Source organism: Setaria italica, chromosome VII (genome assembly GCF_000263155.2).
Source record: "Setaria italica strain Yugu1 chromosome VII, Setaria_italica_v2.0, whole genome shotgun sequence".
NCBI classification, from domain to species: domain Eukaryota; kingdom Viridiplantae; phylum Streptophyta; class Magnoliopsida; order Poales; family Poaceae; genus Setaria; species Setaria italica.
The window spans coordinates 27,061,340-27,077,798 of NC_028456.1; the positions used below are offsets into that span (position 1 = coordinate 27,061,340).

General features: G+C 49.9%; 2 protein-coding genes and 1 long non-coding RNA gene across 4 annotated transcripts; 1 reads left to right on the plus strand and 2 right to left on the minus strand.

Moving 5' to 3' along the window:
• Positions 1 to 3,511: 3,511 nt before the first annotated feature.
• LOC101754271 lies at positions 3,512 to 5,158 on the plus strand. Its single transcript, XM_004976435.3, has 3 exons — positions 3,512 to 3,887; positions 4,115 to 4,245; positions 4,767 to 5,158. Exons 1-3 carry the CDS (start codon positions 3,753 to 3,755, stop codon positions 4,927 to 4,929), a joined length of 429 nt encoding a protein of 142 aa, XP_004976492.1. The 5' UTR covers positions 3,512 to 3,752; the 3' UTR covers positions 4,930 to 5,158.
• Positions 4,241 to 6,331, minus strand: LOC111257855. 2 transcript variants are annotated; one of them, XR_002678426.1, is made up of 3 exons: positions 6,029 to 6,331; positions 5,870 to 5,917; positions 4,241 to 4,450 (listed from the first exon to the last, which is right to left on the minus strand). It is a non-coding gene; the product is annotated as an uncharacterized LOC111257855 (long non-coding RNA). The 2 variants fall into 2 exon arrangements; XR_002678425.1 differs by having other exon boundaries at positions 5,865 to 5,917.
• A 1,267-nt stretch (positions 6,332 to 7,598) lies between these two features.
• On the minus strand, positions 7,599 to 11,707 carry LOC101754663 (mechanosensitive ion channel protein 6-like). Its single transcript, XM_022828180.1, has 5 exons — positions 9,294 to 11,707; positions 9,037 to 9,160; positions 8,648 to 8,941; positions 8,366 to 8,568; positions 7,599 to 8,242 (listed from the first exon to the last, which is right to left on the minus strand). Exons 1-5 carry the CDS (start codon positions 11,174 to 11,176, stop codon positions 7,957 to 7,959), a joined length of 2,790 nt encoding a protein of 929 aa, XP_022683915.1. The 5' UTR covers positions 11,177 to 11,707; the 3' UTR covers positions 7,599 to 7,956.
• Positions 11,708 to 16,459: the final 4,752 nt, after the last annotated feature.

A 16,459-nucleotide genomic window follows, 5' to 3' on the forward strand; every position in this document is an offset into this window, starting at 1 on the left:
CGTGACCCGCGTCCTAATCCTCAGCAAGAACCACCAAAGGTACGCTACGAATGCATCGTCGTCATGTGCACGGTCCTCCTGCATTTGGCTCACAGGCTGCAACATCATCCTCTGCATCTCCCCCTTCTACCCATCATTGTCAAGTTCTTCATTTGCCCCATCAGTACTCTCCACATTTTCCTCCACTTCAACTTCAGCACCTCCCACTTCTTCTTCCATTTGACTGCTAGATCCAGCATTTGTGAACCGTTGAACATACCATATGAGCGGTAAACCGCGCCTCGTGCAACCCTTTACATAAGCTCGGTAGCTTGGGATTCCTTCAAGCGGGAGCAGCTCCCAAAAGTTTATGTCGGACCGTCTCTTCACTACAGCCCTCACAGACACATCCACTTGATCTCTATCAACACCGAAATCCTTACAAAGCCACCTGCATATGCCCCCCAAGTCCTCTCTCTTGCTCTTGGTAAATACTTGTAGAAATAAGGAAATCCACTCAAATTTATCCCTTCTGGACCATATCTAACCTCTCCCGGACTATAGAAGACTTGGAAATATAAACTATCCGATGTGCCTGCCAACATACACGAAACGAGCAGTCCAAATTACTCTCAATAACTTAAATTAACTCGAACGACGTCTTCATTTTAATAAATGGTGGAATCATTTAATTCTATCATCCACACTAACAACTATTTAAGAGTAAACCAACCTTACGAACTAAATTTATCATAGGCATCTACCCGGGATAATATACGTGACAAGCACAAAGGTTCTCACTAAATCTAATAATTCCAACTACCACTATAACAACTACATTGTCAATACCTAAACAAAATATAACCCTAGCAATGCAAATAACATTCATCTAAATTTAATCTACATAAATCAACAAACTAAATTTACTGTGAACTAAATACCTAAGCTAAATCCACTGTACTAACTATGCTACATTTTCCCACGTCTAAAATCCGCTAGATTTTTCTAAGTCTCACATCCACTAAACTAACTTCTAGATTTATGTACTACTAAATATCTATATTAACTAAACTACGAGATTTAAAGAAATATCTGAAATGAAGCAACAACCGAAAATTTCAATCTCCCCTCCCTCCCCCTTCTTTCCTTCCTTCCTTCCCCTCCCTCCCTCCCTCCCTCCTCCTCCTCCTCCTCCTCCTCCTCCTCCTCCTCCCTCCCTCCCTCCCTCCCTCCCTTCTCCTCTCCCTTCCTGCCTTCGGTCTCCCTCCCTCCCTTGCTAGCTGGCTTGCTTCATCTGCTCTGGCGCGTGGGTGGGAGCTGCCGCGCGCCGTATATATAATGTAAGGGATGGCTTCCGCCGTTTGAACTGGCGGGGCGCCCTTACCGCCAGATGAAACGGCAAAACTTCCTCGAAACCAATGCCATTCCAACTTGTGGGTGGCCCGCCGGATGGGGGACGGTAAGAGCCTTACCACCATTTCACCCGGCGGTAAAACCCCTTATCGCCATTTCAACTGGAAATAAGCTGCTACCGCCGTTTGGTCCGGCGGCATAGGTCTATTTTTGTAAATTTTTGGTTTGACTATTTATTTCTGCAAAATCATAAAAAAAATATAAAAATAAAAAAATTCTTAATCCGACGAGTTTAGACTTGAGATTTCAGTCTTCGGCTTGAGAGGAAGCTTGGAAATTCAGTGTGGATGGCCCAAAGTCTGAATGACCTCACATCTCACTCCGGGCCGTGGGCCGGTGATAAATGGTGTGGCAGCAAACCAGCCAGGCTCGGTTGGTCAGCTGAGCGGGGGCTCGGGTCTTCTGGTCTCCTCTCCTTTCCCCTTTCTACAATACAACAGGGCGAGTCGAGGACGATTTTCACTCCGGCGCCGAATCCGCTGGGTCCTCCCCCCCTACGCCAGCCTCGTCGGTGTCGGAGGAGGGTGGGGACCTGTGGATTGGGTGGTCGCTGTACATATCCTACTCTACTAGGTTTGGATTAGGTAGATTAGGGTTAGGGTTGACCATGCCGGTGATGCGGTGTGGGTTCATCTCCCTATGCTGCTGCGGCTCTAGTGTGCGACGGCGGAGAGGCGGAAAGGATGACGCCATGTCGAGCTTCGGTGTGGGCTCCTCCGACATCTACGGCGGTTTCCCCGACATCGCGAGCGGCGACAGCATCAGGTTCTTTTGTCCCTTCCTCATCTCCGTCAGATAACGCCGGCGGAAGATTAGGGAGGTACATCTACCAACTCTTTGAGAAGCTGGGTTGGGCTTTGGTTTCCACCTTTTTTGGTGGTTCTGCTCCCCTTGGGGTTCGTCGTCATCCGGTGAGCTAGGATCTCTAGCGGTTCTTGAGGCGTCAGATTCCTCGTTGTCTAGTGATGCGATGGCCAATGACCATCTTCTTCAGCCGGGTCGTTCAGCGTTTACAAAGCAGGTCGTGTTCGATGTGCTGCTCAAGACGGCAACAAAAAACTATGTTCCTTCGCCGGGGAGGAGGTCGGTTTCAAGCTGGGTGCTCCAACCGCCGGTGGCGAGGAAGACCAGGAGGAACTTACTTCAAGAGTGTCTCTGTAAGATTTGGACTGTAACCACCAAAACATACGTGAAATATAAACCCGGTTTCTATAAAAAGCCAGACAGGTCACTTCGGCCTTGGGGGGTTTGCATTCGGAAAGCATCCGCTCCAGATGATTATTGTACCCTCCCTCCATCCTAAATTGTAGACCGTTTTGACTAGTTACATAATTTTGCTATGCACTTATATATAGTGTATATCTAGATACATAATAGTATCTATAAATGTAGAAAAGCTAAAATGATCTACGATATGAAATGGAGGGAATATTTATTTATCAGGACTGCCGGAATCACATCCGTAAGTCAAATACAAAGGGTATCGTCACCGTGCCGGAGTCACATAGATGCTTCAAAGTCACCATCACAACCATCATCTTGGTAGCTAAGTATCACTTAACTGGAAAATGATCGCAATCCGAGTTACCAGTGACAAGTATTTTTTTTTCAGTTACCATCATCTTGGTAGCATGTGACTGTGATAGGCCATCTCCGCTCTAACTTTTTTCAGTTTTGACATCAACAGCTGTGTTTCAGAATATACACAATGATATCCAGAGCCGTAAAGTGATGGTAACAGGTTTCATCTTGATCCTTGACGCATACTCAAACCACCTTGATTCCTAACGTTCCTTTTGACGAAAGCGAACGACCACACGGTGATTCCTGCCAAGTCACACAGACATTTCCAATGACCTGCTTTAACCCTACGAAGCTCCTAACAGTTGTGGTGATGTGAGACTGAGGGATACACACATGCACACTCCTAGCCTCTCTTTTTTCACTCTTTTTTATTGTACCCCCAAGGCCCCAAGCCCCCAACCACCTTTCTCCCCCACTTTGTTCATCCATCTTCATTTTTAAGTCATTGGCTCTCCACCAACGACAAGTAAACAAACAAAAGTTGCACAACTGATGGTTGAGAAGAGTAGACGGAACGGGACCCAACCCAACCTATCGTTCTCCACCAGATCGAAGCTCAGGTTACTGCACCCGTGGCCTGTGACCGTAAGTTGTGGCTAGCTTTTATCAGCAGATAGGTAGGTGGGCCGGGTGATGCAAGATCCTGCAGATAAAGATGTAGCAGTGCATATATACGAGGTAGAGAGATAGACCGGCCATCCCATCCCTCTTGCCACCGGTTCCCTCCTCTGCAGCCACCAAAGCCCTGCTTCCCGGAGGCCAGAGCTGCAACGACCATGGCGGCCGTCCCGGTGTACAGCATCACGAGGGCGGAGATCGACGAGTTCTGGAGGAGGAAGGAGGTGGAAGAGGAGGAGCGCCGCCTCGCTGCCGACAAGGAGGCTGCAAGAATTAAAGCCAAGGCGCTCAAGGTCAGTCCTTGCAGTTGACCAACTGTATCGGTTACCTGTCAGTACAGCCTACTTAGGTTTCAGGCTTTCAGCATCATGTCTAACATATCAGAAAATTCATCAGAGGCAATCAAAAAAGGATATCTGATGCATCTTACCACGATCATGTTTTTCAAGTCTTGTTACGATCATGTTTTTCGAGTCTTCTTACAATCGTGTGACTTGGTGAGCCGATCATTTGGAAGCAGATGGAAGACTATGTGCTCTTCGAGCAGATGATCAGGGAGATCCTCGAGGAGGGGAACACAGGAGGTGGGGCAACCATGGGGCCGGCTGCTGCCGGTAGCACTGAGGCACGGATCATTGGCATCAAACACTGGTAAACTCTTCATAGGATCATGCTATCCGTTCCTCCTTTTTTTGAACAAAAGCTACCCATTCTTTCTGCTGCTTTCTGTAGTTGCGCTGTCGGTGGTGCGCACCTTTCTAAATAGCAAGCTCCATCATCCTTTAGAAATTGGATAAGTGGCCCAGTGTGGAAAACAATCTGTATCCCACTCCATCCAATCCCTTAGTTGGATTCCCTGTCATAATGCCATATAATGGTTATGAGCACTATCCTATCAAAAATATAAGAATCCAAGAACCTGTAGCAAAAAAATAGATGCTAATCAACTAGACTAAGGAACCAAGAGTCAATATGCTACGTAGATCACAATTTAGTAATGTATGTTATAAAAATGTTTCTGATGATGCAGTACCAACATGGCTATTTTCAGAAGATCAATTTATCACACGGTTCCATGCTTATATTATAGTGCTTACGTCCTAGGAGAAGAATCTTACATATCCAAGTGCATATGGATATGACAGACCACCTTCTTCTTCCACTGGGTGCAGGTGGACAAGAAGTGCTTATGCTTATCTGAATGCGCCTGCACTGTCCATGGATGAAAACGGTGGAAGCAAGCATGCTATCACATATATTCCGCAGGAGAGATGCACCATGTTCTTCACATCAACTCCATGTCAGCCAAATTCCACTGCTTGTGCGATCTTTTAGGCGTTCATGCCAGGGAAATGCTGGGATGTTGGGAAATCAGGAAAGATGGATGTGATTATGTGTCGGTTATACTTTGGGTCGAATAAGTTGCACATATTGTTAACAATTTGGTGTTTAATTGTATAATATCTGTCTTCCAGTACTACTTACCAGATCATGTAACAAATATTGATAACCATGTTGCTTCACATATAAAGTAAGATCGCTGCTAATGAGAAATTGTCTAAACAGCGTTGCTTGCCGCTATGTTCTATCACCTGAATCCTTGACTACTTGGAATATATAGGTTGCAGCATTTAGTGAAGTTTCAAAGTGTATACGTGTTGGAAATCAACAAAAAGGTGATTACGCAGCAGTCCTGCGCATTCTTGAAAATTGGCGCTAACAAGTTTCCTAAATTGAACAGGTTAGTGAGCCTGAGGGAACGATAATGAAACAAAAAAGAAATAGAGTAAGATGCATGTATGCTAATGATTCCACTGAGTTTTTTTTAAAAAAAAGGGAAACCAGAGGAAGTGGATATATCTGTCAGCAAGGACATTTCTTCATGTTAGCAACATCCTAAATTATAGCACAGCTATTGAGCAACGCTTAGGTACATGGAGAAGTCAACACAACGTCCAGATTAGTTCTTAATCTATTTGTAACATCAAATATCCCATCACAACTTCTCCCTTTGTTTCTTGCAGCGCCCCAATCTATCCAAGACACCGTATTTAAAATTTAAAAGAGTAAACAAGTCCTCTATCTACCCAAGGCGGCATATCTAAAAATTTAAAAAGAGTCCTAAAGTCCTTTAATAGTATACTGTCATATTTGGTGCATATAAACTTGCAATGACAAAGCAAGCAGTCTGCCTAGCTAGAGAACTGTGGAGAAAATACAATCAAATTTCACTGGGATGAATTTAAACTGTAGCACAAAACAGAAGTTACCTTACATTTATTAGCTTGTTTCCCCTCTGTACTTCGTCTGGTTTGCCAGGAAGCTAAGTGAATGAATCGATACAACAATCGTCACTACCAGTCAATTGATTGTCTCAAAAGATATCGACATTGCACAAGGTAAACGATGAAAACCTAGAAGATGGGGAGTTTACTTTACTCTGCAGTCAGTCCAGACCAAAATCCCTCGCGAAGGCTGAAAAGGAATCATTCCACACCGAAGCTTCTTGGGGAACGCAAACTTGTGCCGACAAAGAAGAGGTGGTGATCCAGACAGCGAACCTAGCTGCGGTTTGCAAGGGCAAAGCCATCACGCGACGCATCTTCGAACGAGTCGATGCGCGGCGCGTAGCCCTCGATTCCGCCGACCCGACATCGCCCGTCGGCCGTCGCCGAGGCCACCGGCGTCTCGTGTTGAGGCGTCCCTTCGGCGGTCGGCGGCGATGGGGAATTTCCGCCTTTCGTGCATGGACCTAACGTTTTGGGGGCATGGACCTAGCAGTTTGGGTCTACGGGCCGAGGTTATCCAGGCGTACGTGGGCCCGGTCGGCCTGCTCTGATCAATTACGTGGCCGGCTTTCTCTTATGGGCCGGCTCAAAGTTATCCATCTTTCTCTCTCTCTCGATGCAACAAAATTCGTACACAGCTCATCCCTCCATCGCTGGGTTTCATCCTGGCACGTCTTCTCTCCTCTTTGCACCCGCGCACTTCGAAACCCGCGGTCCGCCGCGTGGACTCGCCAATTCGCCATCTGCGCCTGGCACCGCCAGATCGAGAACCGCATGGACGCGCTCCTCCGGCGTCTGCTTTGCTGCTTCGGCGCACGCCGCCGCCACGGGCGACCTCGGCAACGCCATGGCGGCCGCGGTGGCGATGCTAGGGGCGACGACGCCGCTGCGAGGAAGAGCTTCCTGCGACGCGCCACTACCCGCCCGTCCGGCGCCGCTCGGCTCAGCCGCAGCGCGGACGTCGAGCGGCTCGAGACGCCAAAGCCTCGCCGTCGCCGGTGGCCGCGCCCGCGCGGGATGAACCGCGTGTTCGCGCAGTCGCCCCCCTGCGGAACGACGACCAGGGCCGTGGAACCGAGGCCCGTGACGAGCGCCACCGCGGCGACAGCCGTGCCGGCGGAGGGAGGAGCCGGCAACCAGGAGTTTCCCGTGGAGCACGCCGCGGCCGCCACCATCCAGGCCCACTTCCGCGGCCACCTGGTACGCACGCCACAACTGATCGATCTGCATAAAGTTCAGTAGGATGCATGATCTCTAGTGCTTCAGGCTCTGATCAGGTCCATCCATTTCGTGGTCAGGCGAGGCAGGCGTTCCGCGCCCTGAGGAGCCTGGTGAAGCTGCAGGCGTTCGCGCGGGGCGCGTACGTGCGTAAGCAGGCCAACGTCGCCATCCGCTTCATGAAGGTGCTCGTGAGGCTGCAGGTGCGCGTGCGCTCCCGGCAGCTGCTGCTCTCGACGCCGTCAAGGTACACCAGGTGACAGCGTCATGCGATCTGATTGCTGCTGATTTCCAGTTAAGTTGAGCATTTGTATTGCCGTCACGTTTAATTTCTTTCTTTCAGACTTTCAGTACATGGCACACAGTGACAAGATTTGTACCTCCATTTGTAAATGCAAACGCCAATGCCTCCTCATACTTGGCCCAGAGAATGCAAGTTCGATCCAAAATAAAGATGGGCGTACCTTTTTGTTTCGAGAATTAGCATGATATACAATATTTGCATGTAGAATAAATTCATAAAATTCCTTTTGTTCTATCAATTGAAATAGACACAATTATTCATAACTTCAATCTTTTAGATGAGCTAAATAATCACAATTATTCTGTAGCATATAAGATGTCTACTTGTCATCATAGGCACAAAAAGTACGGACCAACAACACAATTAACTACAGGAAAGCACTAGTGATGGCTGCAGGGACAGCAAGACCTGTTGCCTCTCTCGTCAGCAGGCTGTCACAGCTCAAAGCACTCAGGGAACACTGGCTTAGGATTCTGGAATACTTACTCTACTTCTAGCAAACTTCAGAGCAGAACCTCACAAACAAGTCTGAAGAAGGTATCCAGCATGATCTCAGTAGTTGAACGTCCATGTCGACGGCATCCTTGCGGACTGGATGGTAGGCGCGTTCCGGACGTTGATGTCGAGTGGCAGCATCCGGTACTCGATCTCGAGGTCCCTCAGGATCTTGATCATCTCCTGCAGCAGGAGCTCTCTCCGCTCGAACCTCATGCCCATGTCGTGGAAGTTGATCGTGTGGCGGCACCAGATGGAGACCTTCAGCTTGTTGGTGTCGTCCACGTCGCGCAGGACCACCATGGAGCCAGGGTACCAATGCTCCTTCTTGTTGTCGAGGTAACTGAAATTTCAAAAGAAAAAACAGGATCAGTAATCTTAATTAAGCAGTCAGATACTCAGATGGCATAAAGAATTTATATTATAATCTTTGGAAATGGACTGATGTTAATGCATTGGTACTTACTGCAATAGTCTCTCCTTCATGAGGGACAGTTTCTCCACTGGTGTTCCGACATGAACAGTGAAGTCGACGGCGTCTCCCATGTCAGGGCTCCTGTAGTAGTTCATGATCGGTAATTGGGCCAGCTGACTGTTTGGATAATACACCTTGAGGTTGTCGTATCGGAGGAAGATCGTCGTCATGATGTTCATCTCCTCCACAACCACCTGGTGCGCATTTTAACAGTTCAGCTCGTGCGAAGCAAAATTATTCAGTGTAGATAGAGCATCAAGGAGAACCAGTCACCTGCATTCCATCAACTTCGCATCGATCGCCGACATCGAAAGGATGCATCACGAACAAGAACACGATCGCCTCGAAGATGGTCCTGAGAGTGTTCCCAAACATGAAGACCGCCACGAGGAGCTGCGAGCTGAGCAAGACGAAGAACTTGGACGTTGCGATCCCTAGGATGAGAAGCCAGAGCGCAAGCACGATCAACGCGACCACGACATTGGCCATCTGGTGGAGCTTGTTCACCGCGGTCTTCGTGTCGTTGAGCGTCAGGGCAAGTGCTTTGCGCTCTCTGAACGCGTTCACCTACAGAAATTCACACGACAGTGGAACACAATAAGCACCAGGAAATTTCTCTCTGAGATGGATGATAAGAGGAGAAACTGTGTCAAGATCGTTACCACCCAGTTCTTGAGCGACCTCTTGCTGACCCTGTTGTTCTCCTGCGCTCCTTCAAAAAGATCCATCGCTTTCAAGGCTTCTTCCTGCCTCATGAAGCGCATCAAATCTGACAGGTATATGTGCCTGCATGCAATAGGTTCAGAGTTCAGAACGAACGATGCCATGATATATGTTCAAATTTCAAACGAAGTGTTGAACACGGAAATGTGTACTGAGATTTAACTTTTGCAGAGAAGAGAGATGTACTAGCACTCACTTGGATCCAGGCTTGGCGACATTCTGGAAGATCCTCTTGGCCGCAACCTTGGCCTCATACTCGCTGTGTATCTCCGTGGCCAGCTCGTCCTCGCCCGTCGCATGCTTGAGCTGCTCGTCCATGGTCGTCAGCGCCCCGTAGCGAACGATCTTCATGAGCCTCTTCATGCTCCATGCGGAGATGTTCTTCTGGCTGAGCCTGTGGAGCTGGTCGATCGAGATGCCATCGTCCAGGTGCCGCTCGGTCTTCTGCCTCTGCAGCTGCTTGCTGACCCCTCCCCCTCGCCTGGACGGGGCCGTCGTGAGGCGGCCGCTCTTGGGCACGGGCCCGGACTTGCTCGGCATGGCCGTCGCCTCGAGCTCGCTGGGGATGGCCGCCCCTGCGCTCTGGAGCCTCTGCACCTCCGCCATCATGCGGCTCTCGTCCACCAGCGGCGGGCCGGAGAGGGTCTCGATGACGTACTGGTTGAAGAGCGCCTCCTGGATCCTGTCGAAGTAGGTGGAGACGTGGAAGGACGAGGCGAGCACCTTGAGGAGCAGCGTCTTGACGAGGCGGATGACGGTGGCGACGAGGAGGCAGCACAGCACCTTGGTGACGTAGGGGAGCACCAGTGTGTGGGTCTCCCGCTTGGCGTCCTTGTCGAAGAGGAGGTGCCAGGACACGAGCGCGATGCCCAGCCAGAGCACGTTCCGCACGGCCCCGCGCACGCCGTAGACGAAGTAGAGCACCTTCTTCCGCAGCAGGAAGTTGCGCTCCACGAAGAAGACGGCGATGCGGATCACCCAGCCGGAGACGAGGCGGCCGCAGATGAGCACGAACACGAGGAGCTCCCACTTCCAGAGGTGGAGACCCGAGACCTTCTTCCTGGAGAGGCTGGGTATGGTGACGCTGCAGATCAGCGCGCCCACGATGACCACCAGGCTGACCCACTCCATGATGAGGAGGCAGTCCATGGTGTCGCGCTTGAAGTCCGAGGTCATTCCCTCGTCGACGAACGGGTCGTCATCCTCGTCGTCGAAGCCGCCCGACTTGCCGATGAGCCCCGACTTGCCGATGAGACCCGACCGGAGCTGCCCGGACTTGGGCGGCAGGCCCTTCGAGACGAACGACTTGCGGGGGTCCGGCTCGTTGGCGGGGGCGCTCGACGGCGGCGGCGGGTCCATTAGCCGGGAGCGCGTCTTGCTGCGCGCCAGAAGGGAGGAGCCGGTGGACGTCGACGTGCAGCGCAGCACCTCGGCGGTGTCCCCGTCGATGCCACTCTGGTTGCGGTTGTCGCCGCCGTCGTAGGAGGAGGAGGACGCCGACGACGTCGACGGGGAGAACCGCTTGTGGGGGTTCTGGAACGAGACGCGCAGCTCCCTGGATGCGCTGACGGACGTCGGCGCGCGCGGTGGCCTCCTCATGTCGTCCACCTCGAAGTCCGGGTCGATCGACAGCTCCCCGCCGGCCGCCGCCTGCTTCCGGAGGAAGCTGCCGATGAGGCGGCTGGGCGGGTCCTCGCTGGACTCCCCCGGCGACGAGGGCGACTGCGGCGGGCGGTTCTTGAAGCTGAACGAGTCGCCGGAGCGGGACGCGTCGCCGCCGACGCTGGGCGAGGTCGACGCGCTCGACCCGGACGCAGACGCCGCGAGCATGCTCACCGCGCCGCCGGCCCGCGGAGTGCTGACCGCGGAGTTGTTCCGGGACACGCCGGCGGCCGCGCTGAGGGAGACCGGCGAGTGCGGTTCGGCATCGATCTTGACGACGACCTCGCGGCGGTCGCCGTCGCCGTGCTGGCTGCCGGCGCGCTCCTTGTCCTGGTCGTGGTCGAAGTCGAAGGACCCCGACTGGGACGAGGCGTTGGACCCGTACGACCTGAGGCTGCTCCTCCGCTGCTGATCCATGGTTCCGGCCGAAGGCGGCAACCCAATCGGATCAGCCGCTCGGTCACAGGCCGGCTCGTCTGCTATTGACAGGGGAACTCGGCTCGGAACGCGGGGCGACAGGCAGGCATGCGTGGACGCTCATGCATGCGCGCCGCGCCGGCGGGGGCGGGGGCGCGTTGGCGGTAGCAGCAAGCCAGAGCCTCAGAGCGGGACACGAAGGCGCACACGCACGCATGCACCAGCGGCGAGCGCGCTGTCCCGGCCGCGAGCAAAAGGGCAGGGGCTCCTGGCTCGCCGGGTAGCGCGGCGCACGCGTCTGGCAGCGAGCGGGCCACCAGGCGATGCTTGCTCTGGCGACGGGCGCGCGGCGCGCGTTTACGGGAGCGCAGGGGAGCCTCGCGGGTAGTATATACCGGAGGGGTCGGGGGGAACGGCGGGGGCGTGCACTGGGGTCGTGGCTGGCGAGCATGCAGACGCGGTGCTCCCCGCAACCGCCGGCGAGCGAAGTTTAGTTGGGGCTGTGCGATCCTGGTGCTGAGCTCCGGTGGGCTAACCATGGCTATTTTTGGGCGCTTTTGATGCGCGTCCTTGTCCCTCACGTGCGCTTGATTCAACCGTTGGTCACTGCCTTGCAGTTGTAGGCTTGCAGCTGACCTCGCCTTTGCTCCGGCGATCCTCCTGATACCCGCTGCCTTTAAGGCATCTCATATGAGAGCAACGTGGCTTGTCCCATGCGGCTTGCTACATTGTGTTCACACCGTGACTGTTTATTTTGACAAGCGTCCTACACAAACACCTAAAATTGAGTATGAACAGTGTGAACATGATGCTCCACAGTGATCTTCCAAAGTCAACAGCCATGGCTTTTGGCCTAGGGTTAGGGGTGGGGGTTTGTCGGGTTGGTTGTACTCCGCGTCCTTTGAAAGAGTTTGGGGAGAGGAGGCCGAACTGATGGAGGAAGCGGGCACGGGGACAGAGAAGCGAGGCAGTGAGACCATCGACGGCCGTTGGCGGAGAAGTCTTATGTTATCGTGATGTGGATGACAATAGTAGAGACGACGGCCGTTGGTGGAGAAGTCTTATGTTATCGTGATGTGGATGGCAATGGTAGAGACGCCATCGAATGTTGCGGTGGAAGGAGGTGCGAGGAGGGGCAGGTGACCTAGGTGCATGTGCGGTGCGCCAAGAGGAAAATATGTGTTGAGAAGAAAACACGAGCCTGAGTTAGAATGGAGTCAATTGTCGATTGAAAGACTAATGACGTCAATTTATATGAACAGTGTGAACATGATGGTCCACTTCTCGTGGTGAATCGAAAGCTGGAGGAGCTTCACCATTGTTAGGTTACAAATTACAATTCGTGGTCTAAGTTGGTTAGATTTCTTGTTGCGGGAAATATCCATCCCCATTCGCTAGTTTGAGTTATAGAAGACGTGCTTGTCGATAACAAAATCCATACAGTTAGTTATCTGTTTTTGAGGAAAAAAAAGGGCCAAAGGGTTCATGAACATCCTGATTGATGACAACCAAAGAAAATAAAAGATTCTAGAACAGTAGAGCCATAAAGGCCCAGATCGTATCTAGGATGATGGCCCATTCATCATTTTAATCGAAAAAATGTTGGAAAAAATATTGAACCAACATTTTTATAAAAAAGTTGGGTCTTCTAATCTTATAAAAAAGTTGACCCAACATTTTTGTGAAAAATGTTCGATCAGGAAAAAATGTTGGAACATTTTTTTAAAAAAAGTTGAAACTCAACATTTGAAAGATTTTATATAGAGAATCATATAGAATCACTTCTCGAGGTGAATCGAAAGTTGGAGGAGCTTCACCATAAGAAGCAAACCTAACACTAAGTGATGGTTACAAATTACAATTCGCGGTCTAAGTTGGTTAGATTTCTTATCGTGGAAATTATCCATCCCAATTCACTAGTTTGAGTTATAGATGACGTGCTTGTCGATAACAAAATACATATAGTTAGTTATCTATTTTTGAGAAAAAAAAGGGTCAAAGGGTTCATGAACATCATGACTGATGACAAGCAAAGGAAATAAAAGATTCTAGAACAGTAGAACCATAAAGGCCCATATCGTATATAGGATGATGGCCCATTCAACATTTTAACGAAAAAAATGTTGAACCAACATTTTTATAAAAAAGTTGGGTCTTCTAATCTTATAAAAAAGTTGACCCAACATTTTCGTGAAAAATGTTCGATCAGGGAAAAAAGTTAGAACATTTTTTTAAAAAAGTTGAAACTCAACATTTGAAGGATTTTATATAAAGAATCATATAGAATCACTTCTCGTGGTGAATTGAAAGCTAAAGGAGCTTCACCATAAGAAGCAAACCTAACACTAAGTGATGGTTACAAATTACAATTCATGATCTAAGTTGGATAGATTTCTTGTCATGGAAATTATTCATCCCAATTCGCTAGTTTGAGTTATAGATGACGTGCTTGTTGATAACAAAATACATACATTTAGTTATCTGTTTTTGAGAAAAAAAAAGGGCCAAAGGGTTTATGAACATCATGACTGATGAATGAAAGATTGTAGAAACAATAGAACCATAAAGGCCCAGATCGTATCTAGGATAATGGCCCATTCAACATTTTAACTGAAAAAATGTTGGAAAAAATGTTGAACCAACATTTTTATAAAAAAGTTGGGTCTTCTAATCTTATAAAAAAGTTGACCCAACATTTTTCACAAAAATGTTCGATTAGGGAAAAAATGTTGGAACATTTTTTTTAAAAAAAGTTGAAACTCAACATTTGAAAGAAAAAGTTGGCTTCCGGTGCTGGCGAGCTCGCACAGCCGCGGGGGAGGCGCGCGGTGGCGTGGCTGCATGGCGGCCGGAAGGCTGGCGGCCAGTGAGCTGGCGTGGGTGCCGGGGCCGCAGCACATGTCAGCCAGAGGCGGTGCGTCCGCGTGGGGGCTGGCGGCGGCGCGGTGGTCGAGGCACGCGCGTGGGGTGGCGGCGCGAGCTACAGGCGCCGGCCGGGGCGGGGGAGGGACGCAGGTATGGGCAGGTGTGTGGGTGTTGATGCTCGTTATTTACACACTTTTACTCCTGTTTATCTTCAGTAATGCCATACAAATGATATCATAACTATTGATCATACTCAATAATCGGGCTATTTTTACATACGCATTGTGTTTTGGAGGACATTCTATTTTTTAGGAAATTGGACTTAATTGGAGCATAATTGGATGAGGCTCAAGACAAGCAACAATCCAGAAAAAGACGAAGGCTAGAGACCCAAAAATTGCCGAGGCCGATCGGCCTATGGAGCCCAGGCCAATCGGCCTAGGGTCCCATGGAGCCCATTCATCCTCATCTTCGGTGAGGACCCCTCCAAGAAGACTTAGGGGCTATGTTTCACAAGATATGGCAAGTTCACTTCAGGATCAAAGACCTAAACAAGCAGGATTTTGGAAAGATATCAAGATCCATCCTGATCACGAGGCTATTGACGTGACAAGCTCGCATGCAAGTAAAAATAAGTTTCCTAAATATCAGAGAAGACTTGACGACGAAGTTGGACACGAGGGGGTAATAAAATGAAGGGCTAGGTCGATCGGCCTGGACCCTCCCAAGCCGATCGGCCTAGGCCTTTCCCTCACCCCATTGACTTGCCTTTTGGATGGCACCCTCTCCAGACTATAAATACCCCAATATTTCATCGAGCACGGAGATTGGAGATCAGATCCGAAGCAGAAGAAGTTGAGAAACTTGAGGGACAACCATCTACAGAGAGCTGAGGGCCGTGCAGTTGTCCGGAAGATAGCTTAGGTTAGGCTCTAGCCGGCGTGATCACCCTGCGAGGAAGATCCACGCCGGAGTTCTGGAGCTAGGATTCACAAGTCACGGGTATGGCCTCGGTGGAAATCTTTGTGATGAACAATCATTCATGGTGAAGTAATAGATTGGTTTCGATTCATTAGCGATCCATATGCCTCCTTCTATGATTTCTACTATTATGAGTTTGCTTATTCCAATCTATAAAGCTTGTAGATTGCATATAGTGTTCTTGTAGTCATGGTGACTAGATTTGCATGTCTGATCTATCATAATATCTAGACACGTGCTTTACATTCATGCCCTTAGACTTCTTGCGCTGATAGGTAGGATCGTGATAGGATCTAATACCATGTAAGGTGGGGATTTTTGGGAGTCAAACTATATGTGGTGGTTTAAAGATGCTTTGAATGAGAACCATGTGTTTACTTGCCATCTAGCTAGAACTACAATATATGCATAGTCCAAGTTTTGCTCTAGATGAGTTACCTCTTATTCATATCTGATGATGTTCTTATCTATCCATGTCTATTTATGCCTATTCACAATCACTTTGCAACTCGAATCATGTTTCCCGATGCTTAGTTTCGAATCATGTTTCCCGATGCTTAGTTAGTCTAGATCCTGTAACCTTATTTTCATGGATTGATAAACCTTAAGGAGTACTCTAAGGAAAAAGCTACAACTGATTCGTGCGCTTGCAGCTCAAGCTGGCATGATAACTGGAGGGCTAGGGTTTGGAGGGAAGATGCAACGGTTGAAGATGTTTGCACGAGGGCGATGGGAGGAGATCGTGCGGATAGGATCTCCGGTAGAACCAGGTTATTATACGAGTGGGCTGCATTCTGGCACATATAGCCCACGATTCTAGAACATTTCTGCCTTTCTGGGCAGAGAATATTACAAGGATCAGTTTCGTCTGCGGGGGCCTACTACGGTGTCTCCGCCCGCGTGGTATACAAAACTGGGCCAGTTTCCAGGTCCAGCCAGAGGTATGTGCTTTCGTACACAAAAGTGGGTTGTGGGCCCTGGACAAGTGCGGAGCTCTAGGTTTTCACTTCGGCGGTGATTGTGTGAGATGGAGTGAAAACTGAAAACAAACTACCCTACTGCCACTTGCCAGGGGACGACGATACAGGGTCCAGGAACAGTGTCACAGTGAGCGTTCCCTCCCTGATCTTTAGTATTTACTCAACAAATTTTTGCATATCCCCAATCCTAGAGATGGACGCCCAGGCCCAGCCAAGAATCTCGATCCTCGACAGTAAAAAGAAAAAAAAATACACAACCAGAGGAGAACCTCGACAGTATATTCCAACGAGGCCATGGCTCGTGAGCTCTGCCCTTGTGCAGTAGTGCAGCGTCTCGCGCGTGACAGCGACGCATCCCCATGAATGAGTCCATGCATGGCAACATCGTTACGCCCCCATGGCGACATCCTCGCGTTCCTGCAGGTCAATGTGGCCTCACATTATTCAGTCTGCTGGA